Below are 26,603 nucleotides of genomic sequence, written 5' to 3'. Positions count from 1 at the left end.
TTAGGGATGTGAGGTTGATGTCCCCTAAGATCCCTCTGGAGATGTGCTCCTCCAGAAGGCAGTTCACAGCATCCACATCAGGCTCTGAACTGCCCTTCAGAGAGGACTGTCTTCCCACTGACTGCTAAGTGAGCCGTGAAGCATCAACTACTGCAAATTCTGCTGCCTTCTCCTCCCTCATCTCGTATCTCTACGCTCCAAGGAAAGAGATTATTATCTCTCAACTGTCAAATGGGGACACTGAAAGAGGCAACATGTACAGTCACAGAGCAAGCTGCAGACACACAAATCGGGGCAGGAAAAACTCATCAGCTCGCAACTGTTCCTCTACACCACGCCTTGCTTCAGTAGGAGCTGTCCTGTTCACAGGAGCTGTATTTCTCAGCAGTTGCTGCCCCCTTCTCTAGGGCCCTGGAGAGAAAGGAAAGGACTTACTGCTGTTTTTCCCTGTGAGGGAAGTGATGCTCAGTCGTCGAGCCGTGGTAGGAGATTTCTGCTGGGGTGGGGTACGGCACTGCTTTCCCAGTTCTTCGTCAGACGTGGAAGACACCAGCTCTCCAATGAGTATTCGCTCCAAACTGCCATCGTCAACGCCCTTTCCCAGCCACCGCCCGCAGGGAAACCTGCCATGTGGCCAGCACAAGCATAGGTCAGCCACACAGGGAGTCTAGCTTGATCTCAAAGTTAGACGGACAGCTAGTACCCAATAAACACTGATAATGGGCAGGGAATACTCTGTAGCCAGAAACTTTTCACAAACCAGAACTCAGCAGGCAGCATCCCCTGCACCACAGCTGATAGGACCAAACCAGAAAACTACATTCACCTCCATCCTTCGAAAAAGGGAAATACGCAAAGCTTGCATGGAAGTTCAGGACAACAGAAAGTGTTATACACGTATTTCATGGGCCACATCTTGATTTCTGCCAGGTTATTTTTCACTTGCAACCACAACTGATATTCAGCCTTTACAAATATTGTGATGATTAACAATTACATACCCACACTGAGTTCCCACCCAACTGAAGCTGTGACATCTCCTCATACTAAAACCTCACCTCACATTTTATTGCTGTACTTTTTGATCCCATCCACAGTTCATACCCCCAGTGCTTGTACCCTGTTTCCTCCTACTTTCCCCCATACACTGTGGCCAACCCTGAGGTCTGGAGCTCACCTCTCTGAATTATAGTTTTCCAAGTCCACATTTAGAAAAATAAAAAAATTAAGTCTGCTTAGCCAGATGTTTTGTAAAACCAATGATGAGTTAGGAGATCATTTTGACACAAGAAGTATGTACTCAGTAGAAGATTAGGAAATCATCAAAACCTTTTATTTTCTTGTAATCCAAATTTTTGTACATTTGTTATACTACTTAGACATCTGAATATTTTTTAAAAGAAAAAGAAACCAGAGGTTTGCCCTAAACTATCATTCCAGCTTCTAGGGGTTTAAAGAGTTAATTTGTGCACAATTTTACCACACTACTTTAAATCAAGATATTTAATTATTAGACACAAACATACGAATCACTTCAAAAGTAACCATACTGTCTGTCCTGTGTCCGAGAGATGCAAAGAAAATCCTACATTCAAGTCTCATTTAATATTTATCAGATTATTCGACTTCAACTAGGGCTTCTGAAATGAGAGAACTGGGAGTGGGGGAGACCAACCCAACCCTATCGGGTATCCAAATCAGCCCACAGTGCTCCACCAACTGAGAAGAAGATGAATGCCTTCTTGCTTTCTCTAGATTTTACAAGTAAGAATTTCAGACAAAGAAAATTAAAACTTGTTGCTTACTTGTACGTGTGTCCTGTTATTTCATTTCTGACCATGACACAATCAACCAGCCACTTGGCTAGTAGCCCTGAGTTGTCATGACCAATCTGAACAGTCGTCAGCTTCCCCAAATTCTGGCACTGAAATGAATAACAGTTTTTACTTAATTTAAAAAACAACAGACAACACCCCTCCACCACCACATGTACACATATGGTCTCAAATGTATGTTTTTATTCAGTTTCCTTTGATTTATACAGCAAGTATTTTCAACCAAATGTGCAGAACGTTTTGAAAAGCAGAGTTATTTTAACACAGGAGAAAAGAAATACCTTCAAATAAAACTATTAGAAGCTAGTAAAGAGATTACATTCTTTGTTGTGAGTGCTCACTCTCAATACTTCCGAGGTGATAAAAAGGTGTGCTTTTGTAGAAGAAATAGATCTTCAGTACAAATAGCTTTTAAAAAATGCATTTTGAGCATACTGACCTTCAGTTAACTCACTCTACACTATAAGGAGACCCTAGATCCTTTATTATTTTCAAAAATCAATTTGCTTATTGTTAGGCAAGACAAAAATCACTAACATGAGACTCTTAACATCACAAAGAGACAGAACAAGGAAGACAAGAGACTGAATTCCAGTGCTGTATGTAATTGTAGGTGGAGCTGGCAGCAACATGTGTTAATGTCACCTAAACACTTCCCTTGCAAGACCTTGGTTTTCATTGCTTCTGATACTGCCAAACAAGAAGCTTAGGCTGACATTTTCCATAGTGGGTGGCTAACCAAGTTGATATTTTAGGAAAGGTTCAGCCAAAGCAATAATCCAGAACAGTGTTAGTATGGTCCTTAGAAATGTCCAGATATGTTATTTTGCTTGTTAGAAGCCTGGAGATCTTTTCTACAAAATACTAATATCTGAATGAGAGACAGCCATTGTATCATGAAAATATCCTCTCTATCTCTGTCAAAAATCTACCTATATTTGGCAAGAGGTGGGTTTTTTTTTTTTTTTTTTACTATTGTTGTTGAAGATCGGTCTGCATACGCTCAATGGATGCAACTTCAATGTTAGTAGCAGATTTTCCTACGAAATCACTTCTTACTAGATACGGAACAGTCTGGAGCTACAGGACCCTGACAGGGCTTTCCCTGCAATTCCTGCTACCAGCTGCTTTGGGGTGGCACCAAGCCAACCTGTAACTGATGGGTGGGAAAGCAGAGGGGAACGCCAGGTAGTCAAACGCAAAGAGAAAACCACAGCAAGCATGGAGAAGAGAGCCTGATGGGGATGGCAGCTCTACGGTTTCCCAGGAGTAGCACCTGAAGCTGAAAAGTTGAAGGGCTCAGGGGTTAGACTGGCTGATTGGAAGGAAGGCAGCAATGCCAGACAAGGAGCTGGATGGAGAAGCAATTTGGGACTGGCCAGAGGTAGAAAAGGACCTGGGTGGTGCTGAGTGGGAAGACAGATTGAAAGAAGGGAAAAGAAACTTGGAAGGGAAACAAGGAGTCGGAAATGAGGCCTGAAAGGGAAAATTAGGCAGGGAGATGTGGAAGGGAACGAGATGTGGAAATAGCTTGGCTAGGTGAGAAGAGGAGCCCTGGGCTGGGACAGGGCCAGCAGTGAAGCCTGTGATTAAAAGTGGTGTGTGTGAACAGAAAACTTTCATCTAGCACAGGAGGGGCAGGCAGCACTATTTTCCTGTACATACCTGAATGTACAGCAACCTTGAAAACCTGGACAGAATCTGAAATGCTGTGATCTTAAGACAGTAAACCCTCACCAAATTAATGTTTATTTGGACGCATGTTTCAAGTTGAAGAGAGCATGTACTCACCTCAAATGTCATTTCTAGGTGGTTTTTAGGAATCTGCATTACACCTGTATCTCCTAGTTCTCCCGACACACAAATCCACGGGTTTGATGTGGTTATTGCATTGCTTAGTTTTTTGATGGGAATTATCACTGACCTATAAGGGATCACTAAGAACAGAGGAGGAAAAAAAAGTTAGTCTTGACTTTTTCCGCCCCCCCTCAGTGTAAATGCAATTTCTGGAGTAAAACAGGCCTCTCCCTTGAAGATAAGTTCTTGTCCCACCTCTCAGCAGCCTAACAAGGGGAACTCCTCCGTCCTCCCTAGCCAGGGCGAGACAAACTCGCAGAGAGCCTCGCTGCGGCAGCAGAGACTCTCCCCTCGCGGGGGGGGGGGCACCGCACCCCCCGCTCCCGCCAGCCCCCAACCAGCAGCAGCGGCTCTGCAGCGCAGCTCTGCGGGAGCTCCAACCCGCAGCCGCTACCGCCCGCAGCCTTCCGCGGCAGCTCCTGCCGCCGCCCTCCGTTCAGCGAGGGGCTCGCTGCCGCCCGCCCTGCCGTGCCGGCGGGCCGCGGTGCCGCACGGTGGTGCTGCAGCCCCGCGGCAGAACCGGCCGCCGCCTTGCCGCAGGGCCGGGCAGCGCCAGGACGGCTCCGGAGTCCGCCGGGGAAGGCGGTAAGCCCCCTCTGCGGCACGGCGCCGCCGCCCCGGCAGGCGGGAAGGGTAAAGGGGCAGACGGAAGGTTATCGGGGAGAAGGCAATGCCAGAGATGCTGGCACGGCTGGTAACGGCATAGCCCAAGTCGCAAGTCTGATGCGCCTCTGTGGACGTTCCCCCATTAAAAATTATTATTTTGCTTTTAAATCTGCACCACCCAAACGTGCTTAAGACAAGGGCCGCCACCCACCCCGATTTGGATTTGCCTCAGATACGGCACGCTAGCATTGCAAGACTCTCTCCTTACGTTTCACAGGCTGCCTTTTGGACTGGGTAAGATAAGCTGGCCCTTTTACTTTTTGCGTGCCACGCAACGATACTGCACTTAAAAAAATACCCTCCAATTCCAAGCGCTTGTCCTACAGGGGAAAGCTGCCAAGCTGGATGCCCTGCAGAAACAAGGTAATCAGGGATGAATAAATCTCTTTGCCCTGCACTAGTTCTGAGAGGATTTACTGCTTTAAGAGGAGAAAAAGTAGAATGAGTGCCTGTTTTGACAGCCACGTAAAACTTGCTTCACTTTACTCCGAACAGGCAGGGAAATGAAGACTAAAGGGCTGCCAAGGTGAATCCAAGTAATTACGTCATCTCCTGGGGTCCTGCCTTTCTCTGCATTGCCCACTGCTGCAGTGACAAAGATTAATTTTCAGATTTCAATCCAATCTCTGCTCTCCTTCTTACAAGAGAGGAAGGGAGAGGGAATCTTTTTGGCATTTAAGGAGAAACAAAAAGAGATTTAAAATCTACAGCAGAGCACAAACTGCCTTGTATTTCATCCTCCAAGACTTCCACCTCCTTCTCAGTCTGCAGAGAGCAGGCTGTTAGGATGCACACTTAGCGAAGGCCAGAAAGAAGCATTAGGAAGTAGAGGACTTGTCTGGGAGGAATGATGAAAAAGACTATACAACTTGGCGAGGAAAACCAAGTGCTACAGCAGCACTCTCCGCTGATTACTCTCCTTTGTGCAACGCTCTTCTCCAGAGCACTCCCACACAACCTTGGCTCTCCAGCTGGTTTCCCAGAGCAACACCCAGCACCCCTGAGCCCGGCAGCAACAAGCAAGGTTTCCAGATAAAGACTCAGCTACTCAGACACCAGCAACAGCAACATCGTCTCTTACAAATCATGACAGCAACTAATTTTTATTCAGGGGGAAAAAAAATGATTCTCCAACTCACTGATTGTGGTGAAGACGCTTGTGAAGCAGAAGTAATCCACAGCATTGAGTGAGAGCAGGTGATACAGAAACTGTTCCCGTTCTTCTTCACAGCGCAGGAAAGCGTAACGCTTGTAAAGTTTCCTGGTAGAAACAAATACATTGCTTTCTTGTTGAAAAAGCACCATGTATCTTGAAAGATGTTTGAATCTCAAAACACCAAATGAAGAGTTGATCTTAATGGGAGGTATGGAAAGTGAGAGTCCCCAGCTAACACAAGCTGCTAGAAACCCGTAGGGGGCATCTACCCCCTACACTACACATGTGCTTTACAGACCACTCTCAGCTCCACGCTACCACAGCAAGGCTACAGAGTTCATCTCATTAAAGTTTTGGTTTTGCTGCAAAGCAGATATAAACTAACACTGCTCACAACAGCAGACCTGCACCAACATACAGCAACCTCATTTCTTCCCTGTATCTTCCCACTGCGGAATAGCTTTGTCTAATAACCTAACCTTCCTTACAAAACTAACCAGAAGGCACCAAACCATGGAAGGCACCAAGCAGCAGCAGGGGTCCTCCTGCCACTCCATTTCGGCAAATCCAGCGTACATCACTAGTTGCCCAAAGCAGCGCAAAGCCACACCAGGAGTTAACCTGGTCCCACTCTGAGAAAGCGCAGAGTTTGCAACACTGCCTGCAGTCTGAAGGCAACAGAGTCCCAAAAAGCTGCTAAGGTAGATAGCTGTAGATGAAACTTCAGGAAAAGACAGGTCTGCCACCATGCCTTCAGCTGATCACCCAAGAGATGACTGTCTCCAGCTACTCCTCTTTCTTCCCCTTAGCAGACTTCAGTATTGGGTAGCTTCCGGCATAATCACGTGTGTAACATCACAGAGCCAGTTCTGCTAAGAACTGCATGCAATAGTTAGGATGTTTTCATAAGGTTTGGGGTTTTTTTTCCTAAATGCATTGTTTTAAGAAAACGAAGTCAGGAAACATCTACACAGGCAGATCCTTAAGTGCCTGCGCTTGCAAAAGAAGGCAAAGCTGGGGGAGCTGCTAAGTGGCTGGGAGGGCTGGCCTACAACCCAGCGCCTCGGCAGTCAGGATGGGGGCCCACATTTGGCTTGAGTCAACTTAACACAGGGCTGCTGTGAGAAAAGGGGCATTCCTGCCCCTGCTGCTTCATTTGCACAAGCTATAGCGATTGTAGGGCCACGAAGTGGCTTGGATCAATGCACTGATCTCACCAAAACCTAACGCCTCCTTCCTGAAAATTGTGATTCATTTTTCCAGGCAGATGAGCAGACTTCTGCGCTGCTGGGCGGGCAGTACCTCCTCCCCCAGCTACCCTCTACCCTTCAATAACTTCTAGCTGGAAACCGCAGTACCCAAACAGGGTGCCTGACCGTGCCCCAGGCCTGCACAGCACCTGAGGAAGACGTGAAAGTGAAGCTTTGGGATAAAGAGCCAGCTTACTTGGCAAGTGCCTGGTTGGAAAGCAGCTGCTTCAGGTGCTGAGACAAAAGCTTCTTCTCCAGAGAAAGCCTTATCCAGGCTCGGGCTCGCCCCACATCAGTCTTTATCTCACTCATGTTCTGAACATGCCTGAAATGGGTGGGAAAAAAAGTAAGTAAGAATAGATGAATCATGAAAATCCTATATGCTTCAAATGGCAACATCCAGCGTGATGCAGCAGCCGAATCGGAAAATGTCTCCTGACATTATTTCTAGAGAAAGAGACCCCCAGCATGGCCCTGCACCGTGGCACCGAGACCCCCGGCAGCCCCAGGGACATGGGGCAGCCCTTCCTGGGCACGACAGGCTGCAACCCAGATGCACTACAGCCCGTATCAGTTGCTCTGTGTCCTGGCATTTGCTTGGCCAAGGTGAGCGGGGGTAGATCTGCTCATCCCTGCACTGCCTAAGGTAGATGTCCTCATGGACACTGCTAACACTTTAAAAAAGCAGCCACCTTGTGAGACCCAGTTATATCACAGCTGCTCCCTCAAGCTGCTGATCCAAACGGGTATGTCTGGGAGTGCAGAGGACAATATACATCTTAAGACTTTCTCCAAACCCCAGTCTACTCTGAAGGCTCTACCAAACCCCTTGATGGCAGCAGCAATGGGAAATCTGAGACAAAGAGGATTGTTGGGGCAAAAACAGCAACAGGCAGTCACAAGCAGAATCACATTTTCAGGGATATGAGGCCCTCGTGTCAGTGATAATCTGAACAGCCCCACCACATGCTTGGTCTGTAGGAAAGCAGAACTGTTCCATAGGGGCTTTCTTCTATGGTTTTGGCTTTTCTTTTTTTTGAACTTCCCATATGTCAGTTTGGAGAATGCCAGAAACCCTAGTTTTAGAGCACAGGGTGCTTTAGAAGAGGAAGAGAACTGCCACGGCAGGGCAAAGCTGCTTCCAAAAACCCCCCACTTGTTTAAATAAACAGCAAGAAAAATGAGTAACGGTTTCCAGCAGGGGTAAGAAAAGGCTGCCATTTCTTAATTTTCACGCAGTTTGCATGTTAAGTGCACAGGCAATTCAGCCCTCCAAACCTCTGCAGCAAGCTGTAAGTACCATCAGCTGAGTCTGAACTGATCTCTGTTGCAATTTACTTTCCAACTTCTGCATGTTCCTTGAAGGCCCTCCGCACATTGCTGAGCGTTAGGCAATGTGGCAATATTCACTCCAAAGAAAATCCAACAAAGTCATGCTGTGACTGATGCTTTTTATGTTGACTAATATAGTCTCACTGTCTCATGCTTTCCCCCATCTGTTATCCCCAAGCACGTGCTTTGTGTTATATTTAGACCCTGCATTATATGAGAAAAATACTCTCTTGTTTATAGAGCTTCTAACGTAACAGGGCTAGGGCAAATTAAAAAGTACAACTTAGTGCTGTCCAGAAATACGTGTTCGTTCTGCACAAGTGAAGCGGATATCAGCCATCGCTCAGCAGCACTGTTCTCCACCAGGCTGACCTACCCAAATTCTCAAAATACAGGTCTACCTTTGCAATCCAAGCTGAGGGGTCTGTACCACATGGCTCTGTGCTGTACGTACATATCTGAAGCACCATCAGGAAGAAACAATCAATAGGAGTTAAGGTAGCTTGCCAGTGGCAAAACCCAAGTTATTTAAAACCCCTTTAAAAAAATAAGAAAGAAAAAAAAGGAAAAAAGAGGTTTGTTTTTCTTTTAAAGAAACTTTCCTCCTGTTTCCTAACATGGCACATGGATAGTTCTCTGATGGACCAGGTGAGAAGTACTAACTTTCAGTGAGCTGTAAAACAAACCCAGGAGGGCACATTACACTCACATACAAGTCCTTGCCATTTATAAGCAATCTCAGCAGCCTCCCTCTGTCAGCAGCAATACCAGCTGAATCACTGCCGAGAGCCTTGCTCCTGGCATTGGAAAGCCCTCCTGGCTCAGAGCGTGGCAGCCAACATTAGACCTTCCAGCCCAGACAGCTGGGCATGTGATCCGCAGTCCTTGAGAAACAGGATGGGCACTACACTCAACTACATCGTGTTGAGACACTCTCCTCAGACCTTTTAAGTCTTTTGAGATGGGAAGATCAAAGCACAGACTATCATCTCCCTCCCTTCCCTTCCCCCCCAGTGCTCAGCTCAAATTACATCTAATATGAAACACTAGGTAGAATATGTTATTTTACTGTGAGAAGATTCAAGTTACAGATGGCCTTAACCTTATTCCATACATGCTCTGTACCTCTTCATTACCTGTTTCTGGTTCAGACCAGCTTGGCATTAATTGTGCATTTGGGAAAAATAAGGATCTGCAACCACGCAGCTTGGCAGAAACATTAAAAAGATTCAGTAATCAGTCTTGTTGTCAGCAAAAGCAGAATGTAACAGAACAGAGCATTCAGGAATGCAATTTATTTCACTCTCAGTTGTGAGAGTCAGAACAGCTCTATTTTTAGCAGTGACCTAAGTGTAAGCACTGTATGCTCACCACCACACAGCAAACTCTTCTTGTCCGGGCACTGAACAGCAATTTCAATGCAACTCCCTAGGTTGGGACTTGCTTTTAATCCTCTTGTTAGTAATAAAGAAAAATCTATTTTCCCCATCAAATGTAAGCCTGGGGCACAGCGAGACATACCCTCTGCAAATAGCTGTGCTGACAGAAGAGGTTATGGCTGCTCAGTACCGCCATGCCCCCGAGCATGGTGTGAATGCTCCCAGTCCCAGCGCAGTCAGAAATGAGCCGTACTAGCTCATCCCGTGTAGGTAGCAGGTCTTTGCTAACCCAGCTTCTTTTGACTGCAGCAGGTTAAGCATCACTGCCGTGGGCCCAGCGCCCAGGGCTCGCATCCTCCGCTGCAAGCTCCCCGCGGGAGGGGAGGCATGACACGGGCATGAAAGCAAGTGCTGGTAGCAAGGAAGAGCTTGCCCAAAGGAGAAGGACCCGAAACTTGAACCCAGCTGGACCAAAGGTTTCGGGGAGTTGCCTTGGCACTGACTGGTCCGGCTGGACGTGCAGTGATGTGCCCGAGGGGTGAGGCCATGCAGGAGGCAGGCTGCAGCAGGAGCCTGTCGGGCAGCTGGAAGAGGGGTGGGAGAGATGATGCGGATCGTCGCCTGGGGGAAAGGCTGAAGGGCATACCCCAAAAACACTTGTGCAGAGACTCTCCATGCAGAGAACTAAAACAAACATCTTGAGGATCTTTCTTACCACATCTAAGATGCCTGGCTTTGTGAGGGAGGCAGAGGACACACACATTACCTGTAGCACAGGCTCATGGCACATTCAGAGCGTGACTGTGATTCAGCCTTGCTTTTTAAGTTGTTTACATAACCTCTCATGAACCGTCAAAAACAAGCTGTGCTTAAGGCAATGCTTAATCCTCTAGCCATTAGTTCAGTTAGCACTGCAACCCCGGCAATTTAACAATTACCCATCCTTCTAACTTCAGCATAAATCTGTGTGTGCAAACAAATATTAAGCAGCATTCCTTCCAAGCAGGAGAAAGTATGCCACGAGATTATGGATGACAAAATCAACTCACCATCTGCCCAGCACTTTCTATGACCAGACACGTGTGTGGACAATCACGAATACCCAAGATATTACAAAAAGTAGTGTTCTGCTTCTGTACTTTTTCTCCAAAAAGCAGCGGAAACACTCTTGTGATTCAAGCAAGAGAGCTCAGATCTGCGCTGGGCTTTCATTACTCAAGTGGAAGTACATGGAAGACAAAACCCATGCACGCAGCAGCGAGCACACATGGCAATCCCCCCCCAGCACATGAGTTTCCGCTCCAGATCCTCCTTCATCCTTTCCTCAGACCGACCCCCTACATGCCTGTCAGCCTCACAGGACCGAGTTAAGTAAATAGCTGCCACGTCCCATGAGAGGGATGCCAAAATGACAGACACGTGTTCAAAATGACCTCTTCGCATTATACTCCTAATTACACTGTATATATTCTTCCTCCCTCTTTCGCATGTTGTTTTAGCCTTATGTGGCATGTCATACTCTTCAAAATCAGGGAACAAGACTCAAACTACATAGCATCAAACAAAAAGGTTGCACACTGCAGATGGGAAGTACAGTCATTTTCTTTCAGAAAAGTCTGACTAATCTGTGGGATCTCACATCAGAAAAAAAATAATCTTTAACAACACCCATGATAAAAATCACATCACTTGATCATGTTTTTTGTGAACTAACTACAATTAATCTGATTTTTACCGTAAGATTTTTTGCCATATTTTTACGTGGAAGAAGGACATGGTGTTACAAGAAACAATACTCATGTTGTCTCACACATGAGATTGCTAGCAATTGCTAGCAGCTCTCTACAGATGAGCATTATTGCATTACTCCTCCCCTCTTTTCATGGCACTTTTACCCCACTGCAATGCTTAGCCATGGCAAGCAAAGGCTCAAAACAGTGGCTTGACCTGGCAGTGGCTTGGTCGAGGAGATACCCTGAAGAGCAACTGCCTCGTGCTGTCACATCAGCCTCCACCTCTTCTTACTCGCTAATCCTTCTAGTTCCCAACCAACACTTTGTAAAAAGCTCTCCAGAGCCAGGCTGTGACCTCCTACAAAGCACCTGCCCTTACTTCACATTCCAACTTTAAACTCACCCAAATACTAGGTTTGATTACATTTCTAAATTTGTACATTTATTACTGCTTGTCATAAAATGATAATTGAAAACAAAGAATATTGCTCAGGCATTATGAGCAGGTTTTTATATCCCTTTGCTTTATCAACTGTGCTTGCTTGGTCAGTAATTTAAATCAAACAAAAAGAAACAAACTCAAAGTACCAAGGAATTCAACATATCTGCTCTGATTTGTAGAAGTTGGCTTTGTTGCTAGAAGAACCCTCCAGGGAAAACAAAAAACCCAGTAAAACTTGTGTGTTTTTAATTGTCTTTTAGCTAAAATAAATCAAGTAAACATGCAGAAAAGTTTTGTAAAATAAAAAGGCAACACTTCGTAGATTTGAGTGTGAGCTAAGGAGAAGGTTTAATTCTGCTTAGCCTTTGTAAACCCAAAGCCAGTGAGGATCTTTACCTTTGGCTACACAATTAAAACCACAATTAATGCTTTGGGAAACTGTGTACCTCATATCTTGTATCAGGGAAACCCTCAAAGTAGGCAGAGTAATTCCTGTATCAGACTTTCGTCTTTCTGTTCCAACAGCAACTGCAATGGAGAAAATATATTAAGTTAATACAAAATTACAGTAATGGTCTGCAATGCATTTGTTTTACATACAGCTGAAAACAATCTTAAGTGGCTGGTAACTGCAATGTTTCTGTGCATTATCATTAACTCTATCCTGGAAATGTAGAAGCAGACAAAATGAAAAATGCTTAATACATTACCTATTCCTCCCTTAATCTAGCACTGAACTTGGAGATTTAACAGCTTCCTTTTTCGCATGTGAAACACATTAACATAAATCTGTACGGTGATGAGTTTTATCAGTAATATGTTTTTACGGAAAGCTCACAATCGAGAGGGATGAGATAGAATTAGGCTACAGTAGCATATTCAATGCTAAGAATGCCACACATTTCTGTGCTCCGCTACTCTGATCAAACTGCTTTGTGGTGACAAATTTTGCTCTCAGGAATTTCTGCCTGGCGGCCAGATTGCTTAGTGCATTACTCATTGAAGCTTATTAAAAAGTCTTTTCATGAGCAAGACTAGTTTGTCCATAGATGTGGCTTTGAGGACTGATCATACAAGTTCCCATCTGCAGGATCTGGAGGATTGGAGAGTCCTTGGAAGATGACCCACTAAAATACAGAGACTTTTACTACAATACCCAGCAGCAGCCTGTGGGCACGGAGATCTCAAGGTTATCAGAAAACCAACGTCTCTCACAACACAGAAGTAATCTATTGATTGTAAAGGGCCAAGCCAAAGCATAAACTGAGCACCTAGACTGATGGATAGAGATTAATTACACAACTTCTGAACTGTACTGTCCACCAGTATAAAGATTTATTGAACATGGAGGGGTTCCCATTGGGATTTGAGAGACCGATTATGTTCACTGAAAGAAAAATCTCAGCTGTCTTAGCCACAGCTCCACACCTTCAGCTCCTTCAGAAATCACCTCTTGTGGAAGCACTGCTTCTCACACCTCACTCAATGCTGGTTAAAAGGGAATGAAGGTAGTGAACAGACATTGAGTGATTTTCCAGACAGGGACAATAAGTATGTTCAGATTGACATCGTTGGAGGCAAATATTTTGCCCAGACATAAGGCATCTTCATAATGATTATGAAAGGTCTCAAAATGTAAATGTGATATTAGCAAGCAAATACACCGAAAATCCTGCATGGGTTTCGTGTGGCTGCACTGTTCCTCCTAGGCCCAAGTTCATTCACTGTGATGGACCCTTCATGGAGTCAATTGCCAAGTACTCACCTGGGGACTCTGCACTATGCTCTTGCTTCTCTTCTCTCTCCTGGTACTGAAGTAAATGGGACCACAAAGCAGATTTCCCCTGAAAATTGAATATGTAGTACATAGCTTTAAATAAATCTGGCAAAAGAAAAGAGGCCAGTGAACACAGCAAAATAACGGGATGGCATTTTGGTGGGCCAAATGTTCAGCAGTGAGAATCAATCCTTCTCTCTTGGGCCATGAGACCTCAGGAAGAGGAGAGGACCATCCCACTGACCTAGCAGTCACACCACCCACCTTGTTTCTCTGTCCTCTCCCTGGTTTCCCTTCTGAAGGTTGAAAGAGAAGAAACCAAACACCTATTTGACAACATCATTGCAATTTCTACAGGTACCTCTCAAATAGAAAAAAAACAAAAAACAACAAACCAAACCTCCAAAACTCCCCCAGCCCTCACAAGGTATCAACCAGGGACTCTGAGCCCAAAGACACCTCCCACTTTAAGTTGGAATGACACCAACGAGTAGCAGCTTAAAAGGTAGAGATGGCATTCAGTATTTGCTAGAGTACTGTACACACAAAGTCCTGAGTTCCCAGTTACCAACCTGCTTGACCTGCAGACCATGGCTCCAGATTCTTTCTAGCAGATCACAGAGACTAGCAATCAACGTATTTTCCTCCAGACCTGTTATGTTGGCTTCTCCATGCCCCAGCTCGACTGCTTCATGGCCCATCTTCTCTACCAACATGCGTTTAGTCTATTAAAAAAAAATCCCCAATGGTTTTTGAGAATGTTATCCAACACAGGACAGAATTTATAAATGAGTTTACTTAAACATGCTTAATCTAGAGACCATCGCTAATGGCCTGACCAGAGAAACTTCAAATCTCTTTACAGAGACTGTAAATTAAAAATAATAATTAAAAAAAAAAGTTTGCATGATTACTCCATACTGTCCTATTTCTATACCCTTTATCTATTGTCCTATTCGTACACTGTTGATCTATTACCAACCAGTATCAAAAACAGAGTACAGAGCTAGATACATTTTCGGTCTCAGTCAGTATGTGTTTTTCTTCTTGTTACAGCTATTAAAGTTTAAAACTTGGGTAATACAGTATACCACCAGCTGCAACCAATACAAAGACACAAAGAAATTATATTTCCATGGCTATAAAAGCTTCTTCAATATTAGAAACTGCTATACTTCATTTATTCTGCATAACCAACATGCACAACAATCGCACATGCTGAATTCTTCCACTTTTGACCATGGGTCTCAAAGCCTATTATGTTTAGGCTACATTTACATATGAACAATTAAAGGAAATCCTCCCTAAGATGTCTGATCAAGCTGATTCTCCCTCCTGTCCTTTTTACTTGTTTCACCAACTTTGACTGCATAAACAGAAGAGTGATAATACGTTCCTTTCTCTCCTAGCAGTTGAAAAATGTAACGCTACAGGGACATCCACCCTGCAATAGCCTGGTACACCAACAGATCAACGGCTTTCCAGCTGTGAAGGAGTTTCAGGACACCATCTACAGACGCTATTTAGGCTCAGTGTAAGCAAGGGGAGAGCAGGCGGGAAGGGGGAAGGACCTACCTTCATGCGACATTCCTTCAGTAACCCTTCCACAAATTTCCAGTTGGTCTGTGCAATCACAGCTGGAGAGAGGTCTGAGAGTTTGGGCTGCCTTAAATTTTTTCCTAAACTCCTCGCCTCCTGCATGTATTTCTAAAAATAAACAGAATAATTTTAGATATTACAAGTCAGAGGGATTCTCCTCATCCTAATCCTAGGCAAGCAAATGCTGGTGAAAAGGAATGAGCTAGTGTTAATCTAGGAACATCATCATGATTTGTCTGATGCTTAGGTGTGAGGCTGGAGAAGTGGAATGCTCCCTTTCGACAACAGAAAAAACAAGATATTTTCCTGCAAGGAACTGAAACAGTCAACGTTAGCCAGTGAACTGTGCTGTTAACCACTAGCACAAAGTTAGCCACAGCAGTGCATAAAAGTGTGGTACCTTCATTCAGCAATAAAATCAAAATATCAAGTAAAGTTTCCTTCCATTGTTATTTGGTTTTCACTTAAAAAAATTTAAAAAATTTAAAGCCATTTGTCTCATTTTTTGCAGACTGTACATGAATGGAAAAAATCCTTTGAAGAGAAATCACAAGAAAAAGAAATACACCCAGTGAAGGACAAAGATTTCATCCATTACTTTTCATCTGGACAGTTGGGGGGAGGAATAAATCAGCCTTGATTTTATTCTCAATTAACTTCTTAATTACAAGTGAAGCTTGTTTTAAACAAAACTGACATTCATGTTTTTACTGTGGGGTGGTAATTGAGAAGTATGGACAAAAATTGGCATGCTCTTTAAAAAAGGGAGCCAAGCTACCATAAAGACTTTTAAGCCTTTCTGCTGCATTGCCTTATTGCTCAGGGCTTTTTTTATTGTTTGGTTTTTTTGTTAAGCAAAAAACGCCAAACCAATCAACAAAGTGTCATCTGCTCCCAACATCAGTGAGAGGGGCACATGCTGAGCAAAGCTAAGAAGTTGGCCACATTTAGGTGTGCAAATATGAAACCTATCAAAAAAATGCCCAAGCATTATTCATAAAGTTTTTGCTAAAAAGGGTAAAAGAATAGAATGTTGCCAAATAAAGCAATATTGAAGCACAGCGCTCATAGCCTGGTGTGGGAATGCTCCATTTCCATAGTGTGCTTTTATCCTCTTAATGCTGCCTCTTTGGTGGACGGTACGTGACAACGACCACTCTTCCCCCAAGAGGAGCGGATCACACTCCTCCAGTGACTTAGCAATGCTGCTGGCTGGGTTTTCTGGGGAACTGAGAGGACACTACGGCTGTTGCATTCTCAGAGCTGTCTATCTGGGGAGAAAATAATTTAGTCAGCAAAAGCAAAATCCAAACACATTGAAGTTCATTGAAAATGCTCACTTTTTTTTTTTTTAATGGGGCAGTACAGTTTTTCTGACACTTCTGGATTTTTTCCAGTACAAAATTTGGACATGAGCCACTTAACATCAGTCCCACAGGTCAGACAAGAATGCTGGGTTCTGCCATGGAAAGCTGTGTTCAACAAAAGTGCTCAGCTAGGTAATTACAGTTTCACTGATACTGTAAGGACTTAAAAACACTTGAAAAACTACATGTAGGAATAAAAAAAAAAAAAATCACAGATGATGAAAGCGTGTTGTTCAGCAAGCAATCTCACAAGTGACTTCTATCTAACTCAGTGCAAAAATTAGCAACGAAAACATTGAAAAAGTAATACAGGGAATATATAATTAGGAAATCTAATATTTCTTTTTAAATGTAAAGGGATAAATAAAATGCAAAGTGTGGTTATAGTCTGAAGAGTACAAAGCATGGATAACCTTACTTTATGCATTGTATGTCTTGTTATTATACTAAAATAAAAAATAAAAAATTAATAACTCTTGTAAGTTCAAGAGAAGGATAAGGGTGGGATGAAAGATCCAACTGATTGCCCTTTGCCTGTTCACCACCACCATCTTCCACACCGGGATGCGATGATCCAGCAGTCAGGAAGCCATGCTTTTTGGATTTGACACCCTAAGCTGAATTGCCAGGCAAGCAACATGGGAAAAAACGAAGCAAAACAAAATTCTCATCTTTCAGCCTTGGAGCTGTCATGTTTGCCAGGGAGCTGGCGTGGAAGCCTCGAGCTGACTCCTAGCTACTTTTCCGATTATAACCACACTTCCAAGCTCTACAGGGACGTGCTCATACTCTACGAGAAAGGTTTGAGAGGCAGTGAAGACAGTGGATCCTCACGCTAACAACATCTCAAGAGCAGCTTTCAACAAGAAAAACTAAAACATACCAGGCAGCATTCAGAGAAGGATTTTTTAGGAGGCCGTGCAGGAGGGGGTGGTCCCTGATCCCACTCCCAGAAGGCCATTGAGTTCTGACGAAGCAAAAGCTCCTCCGATGGCTAAGAGGAGGCAGATGCCCCAATGGCAGAATAGCCAGAAAGAAAGAGGAGACAAAGCAAAAGCATGCATATGATCCACAGCCAAAAAAAGAAGAAAGTAAATACATGACAAAATATTGAAAAGGCTCTGCTGAGATATACACGAGGCAATGTTTAAAATATACTTGCAAAGCCATGTTAGCAAAAATAGCAACAAACACGTAAAAGTGCTGTTTTGTTGTGTTTCCATGAAACACCTTTCAAAGCTGCAGTTCAAAAGTCCACTCATCCGTTCAGGTTTTTTTGGAGTGCAAATGCCAACACTGGCCAACATTATTCAGCAAGATTTACCACAAAACAGCATGAATGTTTTATTTTTGCTAGTGACATACAAAAGAAGCACATAGACATCAATGGAAAAATATGGCATAAAATATTTAATGAAGGACAAGACACTGAAAAGATAGGAAAGAAATGCCTGTATGTGATTGACATTTACAAGATGCATGGGAGTTTCCAAGCTTTAGGCATAAAAAGGCCCCAAAGTCTTAACCTTTCAAATAGGCTTACTCATGTCAGGAATCTACGTAAAAGAGAGAGAAAAAAAATTCCTTGAAAAAAGTCCTGCCTCATTCGCCTCTACAGTGCTGACATTTATTCAAGGACTTGACTTTTGCAGAGACCTTCACCCTGGCCAGAGCTCAGCAGCTGCACCCAGGCACCAGGGCTCTGCTCTCTGCATGCGGTTACACGACTGGGTTCTGTATCAGCAAATAAGCCATTTTCCTAGTGACAAAGGAGATACCTTATTCCAAAATAATAAAAGCATTTTATTTCTGTTGTGTGCTTTGAAGTTGTACAACATATACAGGCATCTGTGACAAGCAGCATCTAAATGAAATGGCTGCAGAGACCCACATGAACCTGACGGCAGCAACAAAGCTGCCCGCAGTAACAACGCATCGTTTGTCTAAATTGCATATCCTGGACCACAAGCTTATGCTGCCCGTAGATGATGCCACCTACCTCCCTCAAATCATTGTCCAGCCCGATGTGCTCTGAGTGCTGCCGCAGGCGGTCTTTCCTCCGCTGCGTGGTCGTGCTGCGACTGGCCCAGCGGCTGGGAAGTCAGAGAGAGGGAAGATACATGTGAGTGGAAAGTACTGGGAGGGAAAGCCTGGGTTGGCAGCCAGAGGACATCCAACAGGTCTGCAGTAGGAGAAGCAAAAGTGCAAACTTGGATGTGGCAGTAGATGTGGGTGCAAGCTGGCGCCTGACCTCCCCGTGGGAAACTGCCTGGCGGGTGACAGGCCAGCGCGCACCCAAGGGATGAAAGCCTTGATGGAAGCATGCCCGCTGCCTGCCAGGGTCTCCAGTGAGAGCTTCTGTGTTACCCAAAATGCAGATCATTGATGCCACCACCCGGAAAATTGTTGTACCCAACAACACTGTTGTTTGTTGCATTTGCTGAAGTTTGATAAAAAATGGTGTCTGTAGGAGCAAACAAAATACAATGATGATGTATTTTGAGTAACAACTTCTAAAATTTTCCTCTTTTGTGAGAGGTGGTACTTCTCCTTTCTCCACTTTGTGGTACTTGCAGGAATTATTTCAGAGAGCCTCCTCAATGCAATAGTAACTACTGTGATATTGGGTGTCTAAAGGCTATAAACAGTATTGACGTTCCTGGGATTAATCATGTTGCTATCTTCATTGTATCTTTTTTTTGCATTGGGTTTCTAAATACCACAGAAAGCCTGTATTTTTTTCCTGCATGTTCATATATGTCCAGTTGAATTTTCTCTCATCTGAAGCTGTTGTCTGAAAGCAGACACCTTGTAACCAGGTTTGAAACTGAGCAACCTTAAAGCTCCCAAGTGTCCAAACTCCTTTATGCCAGATGCTATAACAAAACACAAACCAAGATAATTCTGTCCCAAGGAATTTCCAGTCTGATTGTAGGGTTTCTAATAATACCATAGCCTTCTGTCAAATCCTTGAAAACAAAAATGCTTAACTGGTGAATAAATAAGTTAATACATTATTTATAAAAGAAAGCTGAAATAACACTGTATAAAGCAACCTATCAAGCATTAAAAATAAATATCTTAATGCACATGAAGGCAACATCTTCAGAATGGTATTACTTAACTATTGTGGCTGTGTTTATTAAAATTAAAAATGTCTTTCAAATACAGTAAAAAAAAAAAAAAGCCTTTAAGTGTATAGCCTTTCAGTTGCTTTATGAAGTCATCTGTTCTGCCCCAAGGCGAAGCTGAACACAAAGCCTGCCCAGGGCAGTGCTCCAGCTCTGTTGCCTGGCGAGATGTATGAATAGTGCTCTACCTATGCGAGGAAACTGCCTGGCAGAATTTGAAGGGATAACCTAAATCTGGAAGAAAAAAAAAAGAAAGAAAAAAAAAAAACAAACGACCAAAAAAACAACACCCCACACTCCGCAACCTCAGTACTTGAGTCAAAGGGACCCTCAAAACCCTCTACTCCAGACTGAAGTGTCCATGCGGGGTACCACGCCACAACGACTGCTGTGAGATGGCTTTTTCTACAGGAGCTGTGATCAACAGGCAGAGCCCCTGGGGATTTGGGTTCTCTGCCTTTGGCAGATCTATACAAAGGGAAACCTAAAGATGCCTGCATCAAAGACAGAAGTGTCTGCTTGGTGAGCCCCTCCACACAGGTGGTATTGGCGAGGTCAGCAGTCTCCAGATCCCAAAGCCATCTATTTCTCTGTGCACCCCAAGCAGGAGCATATACAAATAGGATCTGGGATCTGAACTATTTGGGCAAGGAGTTTCAGCTGGTGGCACATAGGCTGATGCATGCCTGGAGAAGGAAACCCTCGCACAGAGCTGGACTTTGGTCCTGACATGTCCAGCAAGCTGTCAGGGATGTGTAGGGAGGGGAACCTGACCCAAGAGACGTGCAGGGACATGACCACTGGTAACCAAAGCCTCCTGGTTCCAGAGAGAAAGACTTCGCATACATATACCTAACTACCTCCACCACTTCCTCCAGTGAGGTGACCAAAGACCAAATTTTGGCTAAATGCACAGGTAAAAAGGACCAAAAAGAGAGTCACAGGAACTACAGTTGTTATGGTCAGAATTGAAGTCCTTTCCTAACTTCCAAAAAATGTGAAGAAAACAAGTGCAAAGGAAGAAATAAACATTTGGGTCTGCATGTAATTATGGTTCAACACCTCGCCATCCCATATGACAAGAAATTTATTTCTAAAGCAACATAGTCTCAAGTCTCTAGTAACTAAACAAAACAGCCCAATAGCTGTCTGCACAGCAAACGCTGATACCTTCTCGGAGGAATACGTTACTGACATAAGTGTCTTTGCACCTCCTCAGAAGCCTTAAAAATACACAGTGAGTTTAATAAGTCACCATCTTTTTTCTCAGAAGCAACACCCAATGCCTCATTAGATGACTGAGCGGGGGGGAAATATAACCCTACATCTTAATAATCTCAACAAGTAGAAATGCAACAGAAAATCACCCCCTCGAACAGAGGATAGCAGATATAAAAGTGACTTTATCTACATAAGTGACTTTATCTATACATTGGAAAGTTAAGTTATAGATCAACTATTATCTGCCCCAATTGATATGATATTTTCTGAATTCTAGACAAAGCTTTGATCCATCTCCACCTGCATTTCTGCCATTACTGGAAGAACTAAGAATTGCTATAAGTGTCCTTTGAGGGAACGTGTCTCACTGAAGGTGAAAATAGAATAAAAGCCACAGAATAATTACAAGTAATACACCATCATTAAAGAGTTTTCAGTTAATTCCAGCCCTGTACTCCCATCTGGGAGAAGGCATAGATGATTCTCTAGATTATTAATCAGAACTATTTGAACATTTTCAGCATGCAAACGTAAAGATCATTGACCGTTTATGAAAATAAGACTGCTGCTCATTAGCTGGAGCAATTACACATGCAGAGAGCTGCATGCTCCCTCTTCCCCAACCTCTAAGCTAGGGAACAGGGAGCTGCCAGGGCGCTGGATGAGGTCTGTGCATTCGGATGCCGCTCTGAATCTCTGCAGGAGATTTTGTGAAGATCTAACAGCAGATAAGCAGGATTAAGCAGCTAAATCTTTTAAAGCCTTTTCTTTACTGGGCCACATAGAATTTTCCCAAAATAACGCTTCAATGTTACAATAACCACTCCCTCCCCCCCCATCAGCAGAGATTGCATTTTAAATTACTCCTCCTCTCCCTTCGGTCACTCAAAGTGATTCCAAGGGGGGGGTGAAAGTCCTCCCCAGCAGCCACATCCCCTCCCCTTGGGCTGCCGAAATCCCGTGTGGGTGTCTCCTGGCCCTGCCATCAGCTGCCGCCTTATTCACACCTCGGCCCTGGCGCTGCCATAGCAGCGAGGAAAGCTGTGCTCACGAGGGCAAACGCCTGCTTGTTTCCAGCCCTTACTCATGGTCTTTTCAGGTAAACCACTACCGCCTGTGTCCCTGTGGAGTGGATGCCAGAGGAGATGAAGTCCTCCTGGCTGGTCCCTGCCTTGGGGGGATGCGCCCCGAGCCACCTGGCACCTGGGAGCACACACAGTGCTGCCACCCAGCCTAGCTGTTGCCCAAAAAATGCCCTCTCCCCTTTATTTTTTGCCCATAGAGCCATGAGCATGGACTACTGACATATTTCATTTATTCCTCACGGCGGAGGCATTGCTACAAGCACCAAGCCTGTGGGGACAACGCAGCCGCAGCTCGAGCGCTGTGTTGAGGAGAGCCCAGGGACAAGCTGCTTACGTGGAGAAGGGAGAAAAGGCTTGTTTTGGTAATCTGCCCATATCTATCTAATTCAAAGATGGATGCTTTTCACCTCCAGGGACTGCAAAAAAGCAGCGACATTTCAGAGGAGGGACCAGGGAAGACTGTGCTCTGTTCAATAGAGAGAAATGAAATAAAGACACTTCCAACTAATACCCTTTTTACGTGAAGACAGTGAAGTCAGTATTGTTTAATATCAAATTAGACCCAACAAGCATAGGAATAGGTTTGCAGAGGTTGGAGGAAATGTAAAGGTGACACTTGGAAAAGATGACACTTAACCTGTGATGCTTGATTTCTGTAATAAAAATTGTAAGATAGCATCAAAGCTATCTTTGATGTCAGAAGCCGATCTAGCAAAACAGCAGCCTCACACCAGAGACTGGCTATGCTGTACTGCAATCATATGTACATCTCTCTCTCTTTCTCTCTCTCTCTCCCCCCCAGCACCCTGCCCATCTTTTTAAAGCTCCATAGAGAAATGAAGAGATGATGTCTACCCAAACCAGACATGGGTGCAATGGGCACGATATATACTGGAGTACTACTGCTAGAGAACAAGAACGCAAGACAACTTCATTCACAGATATTGCCATCGCCATGAAAATCACTGTTGTAATTTACAATCTACTTACAGTGATAACAAAGAATGAAGGAAGCAGAAAAATGCACTTGTCTACAGGACAGAACCTAAATGTCCTCATATAGATCACCTCCTGAGGCAGACTGCTATTTAAGTCTGCAAATCATGACAATACCCTGCATTTCTGTATTAACAAATTAGCACATAGATGTACTAATGCCTCCAACAAGTACCCCTAAAGCATGCATGCAACCTGCATACATTAAATACACACAGACTGCACATGTAATCTGCTCGGGTTCAGGAGTAGTTTGACACAGAGATTGCAAGTCAAATACATGTTGGACCGAACAAATTAAAAGGAAGGTTGAAAGCAAGCTCCATCTGATCACAGATGGGCTGACAGGGGAGGGATTCTGCACTGTGAATCTGCTCTGCACATACTGCTCCATGGTAAGGAGGATGAAGGCTCAAATAGAGACTAATACACCTTGCCCATCTCTGCCGTAGGGCTGAACAGGAAAGCTTTTAAAACTGCTGATCGGGTGGACAAAATGAGCAAAATGCCTTGCAGAGAGTGGTCTTGCACTGACAGGCAGTCTCGTCAGATTATGTGAAAAGAAGTGATTTAAAAGGGTGGTACCCACAACCACCATCCTCTGCAAGTAACAGCGGTAGCAATTAGCCAGCATCACCCCTTAAGCCCTGATGAACCACTGTCCTAAGTGGTATTTAATTTGCAAACTCCCTTGAGACAGTAAGATCGTTGAGGGGAGAGTAAATAGAATAGAGGATGCAAGGATTCAATGCACATTTTTCCCTGTGAACTTTAATTCTGCATAGCTATTTTAAAATTATTTATTAACTGAAAGAAGTTAATTGCCCTTTTATCACCTTGCACTGGTTGAGCAGAGGATCAATACTCAGGAGACTCACCCATCAGGTTCCGAAGTCCCCACAGCACACAGTTCCTATTTCAGAAACCATTTTTAAGCACAGATTGTCAGTCACACTTTATTCTTGAAAATGAATGTATTTGAACACAAGTCGTTAGTATCTTCATTGCACCTGTCAGTGGTTTGCTATATTAGGTTACTCAATATATAGTAACTGCTCGTTTCAGATTTTCATATGTAAAAGGTGAGCTTTTACTACTTGCAAAGTTTAAATAACATCCTTGCTGCGTGTGGATGGCTCATTGCTGTCTCATTCCTCACTTATTTAGATGCACTGTAGAGATGCTACTCTATACTACTTGAAAATGCAATTGTTTGGCTTGATTAAAAAAACAACCAAACAAACAAAAAAAACCCCAACTTCATTGAAGACAGACAGCCTTAAAACAGTACCCAACAGACAGGGAGGTAGAAAAAGCCCGTATAATATCAAGCACTCAGTACAAGAGACAGACCATTTCCCATACAAAAAATAACTTAGTTAAAACCAGAATGAATTCTATCATCGTATAGCGATTCAGCAACCACTTTGCATTATATACATAATATTTTCTTTAAAAACACTAACCTATGTTAATGAATAAGCAAACAGCAGTCCGATTTAAAAATGAGGGGAACCAGAGCACCAGGCAGATAGACCCTGGGCAGTTCACGACTTGAGGGGGGGGCCAGTGATGGAGGCCACAGGACAGTGCTCACACAAGTCGTGCCATAAACTGGAGCAGAAAACCGAACCAATTTCATACACTCCAAATGCATGATTCTTACAAATAAATACTGACACAGTGGTGAGGTCAGCAAAACACAGTGAAGGAACAAATGCCTGGAGAAAGCAAACAAGTACTTTTGAAATCTGCTTTATGGGTAAGAACAGCACATCACTCAGCTAAAGCCTGAGGTTAGGAGGCTGAATATAGCGGGATCTGTCCTTGAAGGCTTGGACTGCGCCTTCCTTTGAGGATCGCTGCAGGTCAGGTAGGACACAGAGGGCAGACAAAAGCACGAAGCTCACAGGAGGCCGGGATACAAATGAGAGGGCTCTGGAGAGAGAAGTGGCCAGGGCAGGAAAGAAGAAACAGGCTGGGCAGGGGAGGATGCAAGGAGGAAAGCAGGGCGCAGATCAAGAAGGTGGGGAAAACAGGGCTAAACAAAGAGAAAGGCAAAAAAAGGATAACAAGCCATTTTGTAAATGTGTAACAAAGCAAAAACTTCCTTTGAAAACCAAAAGAAAATAAGGAAAACAAAAATCAGCTCAGTTCTTTGCAGACATTCACTACAAATTGCCAGAATGCAAATACATCACCATGCTTGGTGTGCAATCAGTGTTTTCCTCTGCAATATTTAATCTCATTTATCAAGCTTCTTAGTACAAATTAAGTTACAAGGTAATCAATTAGATTGAAAACACAGCTTGTTTCATTGTTTTAATTTTGCACTGTAAGCATATTCACCCTAATTTAACAACTAGCTAATCAAAAACCATGACATGTTTATGTAGCTTGGCTTTTTGTCATTCAAATTCCTTTCCTGGATCATTGCAAATGCATCAGCCAGTGGAGTACAAGCTACAATTTTAAAAGCCTGGCAGAAAACACAGGCAGAGAAGGAAGAGGGGAACATGTAGAAACCACAATGTGGTGCTGGCGTTTGAAAAAGGAAAGGAGGACTCCGGAAACCGCTGCTAATTTCCAGATAAACAGACAAACTGCCAAACGGACTGCAGTCTGTTTTCTCCTGGGACACTTTCTAGGAGGACTTCTGCTCTAGCCACAAGGCTAGAGCAGCGTGGACGGGCCACTTTTGAACGCAGAGGAAGCTGCAGCTGCTGTCTATAGATTCAGAAGGTTTTCCCATGACGTGGGGGATGTATTGAAGGCGATGAGTGCAGAGGGAGTCCCTCAAGTGGGACATTGCTGCCTGATGGGTTTTTTTGTTGTTTTGGGTTTTTTTCCAATGGCTGTTAGCTGAAATTAATTGCTTTTTTCTTTATAGAAAAGTATTATTTCTTTTACTTTCTAGAAGTATTTGGATAAAATAGTTATTATCTTTTGCTTAAGTTTAGATCTCCATATTCTGCAGTTAATGTCTTTCCGTGTTTTGGCCGTTTTGGTCAAAAAGATGGTTAGGGAAACTGTGTACCTGGGAGCCTCTTCTCCAGTTTTATGGAGGTGGGTGGGGGTGTTTGGGGTTTTTTTGGTTGGTTGGTTGTTTTTTTGCTTTGTTTGTTTCTTAAACTTTTAATTTCTTTTCAGTAAAGTGCAGTTTGGAGTTACTTTCAGTGAAGTTCTTGCTTAGCTGAGCAAGTCAACGTTTCCTGACCACCGCAGCGGAAGAGGTAAAGACCATCCCCAACGACACCAAGCCAGCACCTGCAGTCTGAGTGCACTGGCCAGAACAGGAGCAAATGTAAAAGGAGTTGCTTTAGACCCACAAATGACCAAGCAGATGAGAGAAAGCAGCAAGCAGTGTGACACTAGCTGGGGCCAGAGGAGCATAGGTTCACCCCCTTTTCCAGTCTTTTAGAGGACATCCTGGGGGGAAGTGGGAGGAGACAGCAGAGTGACAGAAGTGGGGCATAGCATGCTGCCAAGCATGGCCACGGGCTGACAGCTGAAACATTATTAGACTTCACTTCTACGACAGACTTCGGTGTTTTAACACTTACACATGGTAATATGATCAGCACTCGTTTCCAGCTGCGTTTAGGTGGAAGTGATCCAGTATGACTGTCAACCCTCCCTCTGTCCCCAAGCCCTGCTCTCCCTGTCCAGCAAGCAAGAGCCAGACACCTCCTCTCCCAAACACGATTTCTGCCTGTCTAGGCAACATGATTTTCTGGGATCTCATATAGGATGTAGGACTAAAAGTGCTTGGTCTTT

General features: G+C 44.0%; 1 protein-coding gene across 6 annotated transcripts in view; it reads right to left on the bottom strand.

The window, feature by feature from the left end:
* Positions 1-26,603, bottom strand: part of DENND5B (DENN domain containing 5B) — a 115,434-nt gene that overhangs the window by 7,190 nt on the left and 81,641 nt on the right. For 3 of the 6 annotated variants that reach the window (XM_059815913.1, XM_059815915.1, XM_059815914.1), the window contains 11 exons: positions 18,393-18,486; positions 17,277-17,387; positions 15,003-15,134; positions 14,000-14,152; positions 13,416-13,494; positions 12,097-12,178; positions 6,961-7,089; positions 5,498-5,619; positions 3,627-3,772; positions 1,806-1,924; positions 436-623 (listed from right to left, as the gene is read on the bottom strand). In XM_059815913.1, the coding sequence (XP_059671896.1) occupies positions 436-623; positions 1,806-1,924; positions 3,627-3,772; positions 5,498-5,619; positions 6,961-7,089; positions 12,097-12,178; positions 13,416-13,494; positions 14,000-14,152; positions 15,003-15,134; positions 17,277-17,387; positions 18,393-18,486 (1,355 nt within the window). Of the gene's footprint in view, positions 1-435; positions 624-1,805; positions 1,925-3,626; positions 3,773-5,497; positions 5,620-6,960; positions 7,090-12,096; positions 12,179-13,385; positions 13,495-13,999; positions 14,153-15,002; positions 15,135-17,276; positions 17,388-18,392; positions 18,487-26,603 lie in introns of all 6 variants that reach the window. The other 3 variants (XM_059815916.1, XM_059815917.1, XM_059815918.1) reach the window with 2 other exon arrangements.

Source organism: Gavia stellata, chromosome 4, assembly GCF_030936135.1.
Source record: "Gavia stellata isolate bGavSte3 chromosome 4, bGavSte3.hap2, whole genome shotgun sequence".
In the NCBI taxonomy this organism is placed as follows: Eukaryota; Metazoa; Chordata; class Aves; order Gaviiformes; family Gaviidae; genus Gavia; species Gavia stellata.
The sequence above is the reverse complement of the archived record's forward strand: the minus strand, read 5'-3'. Positions and strand labels throughout refer to the sequence as shown.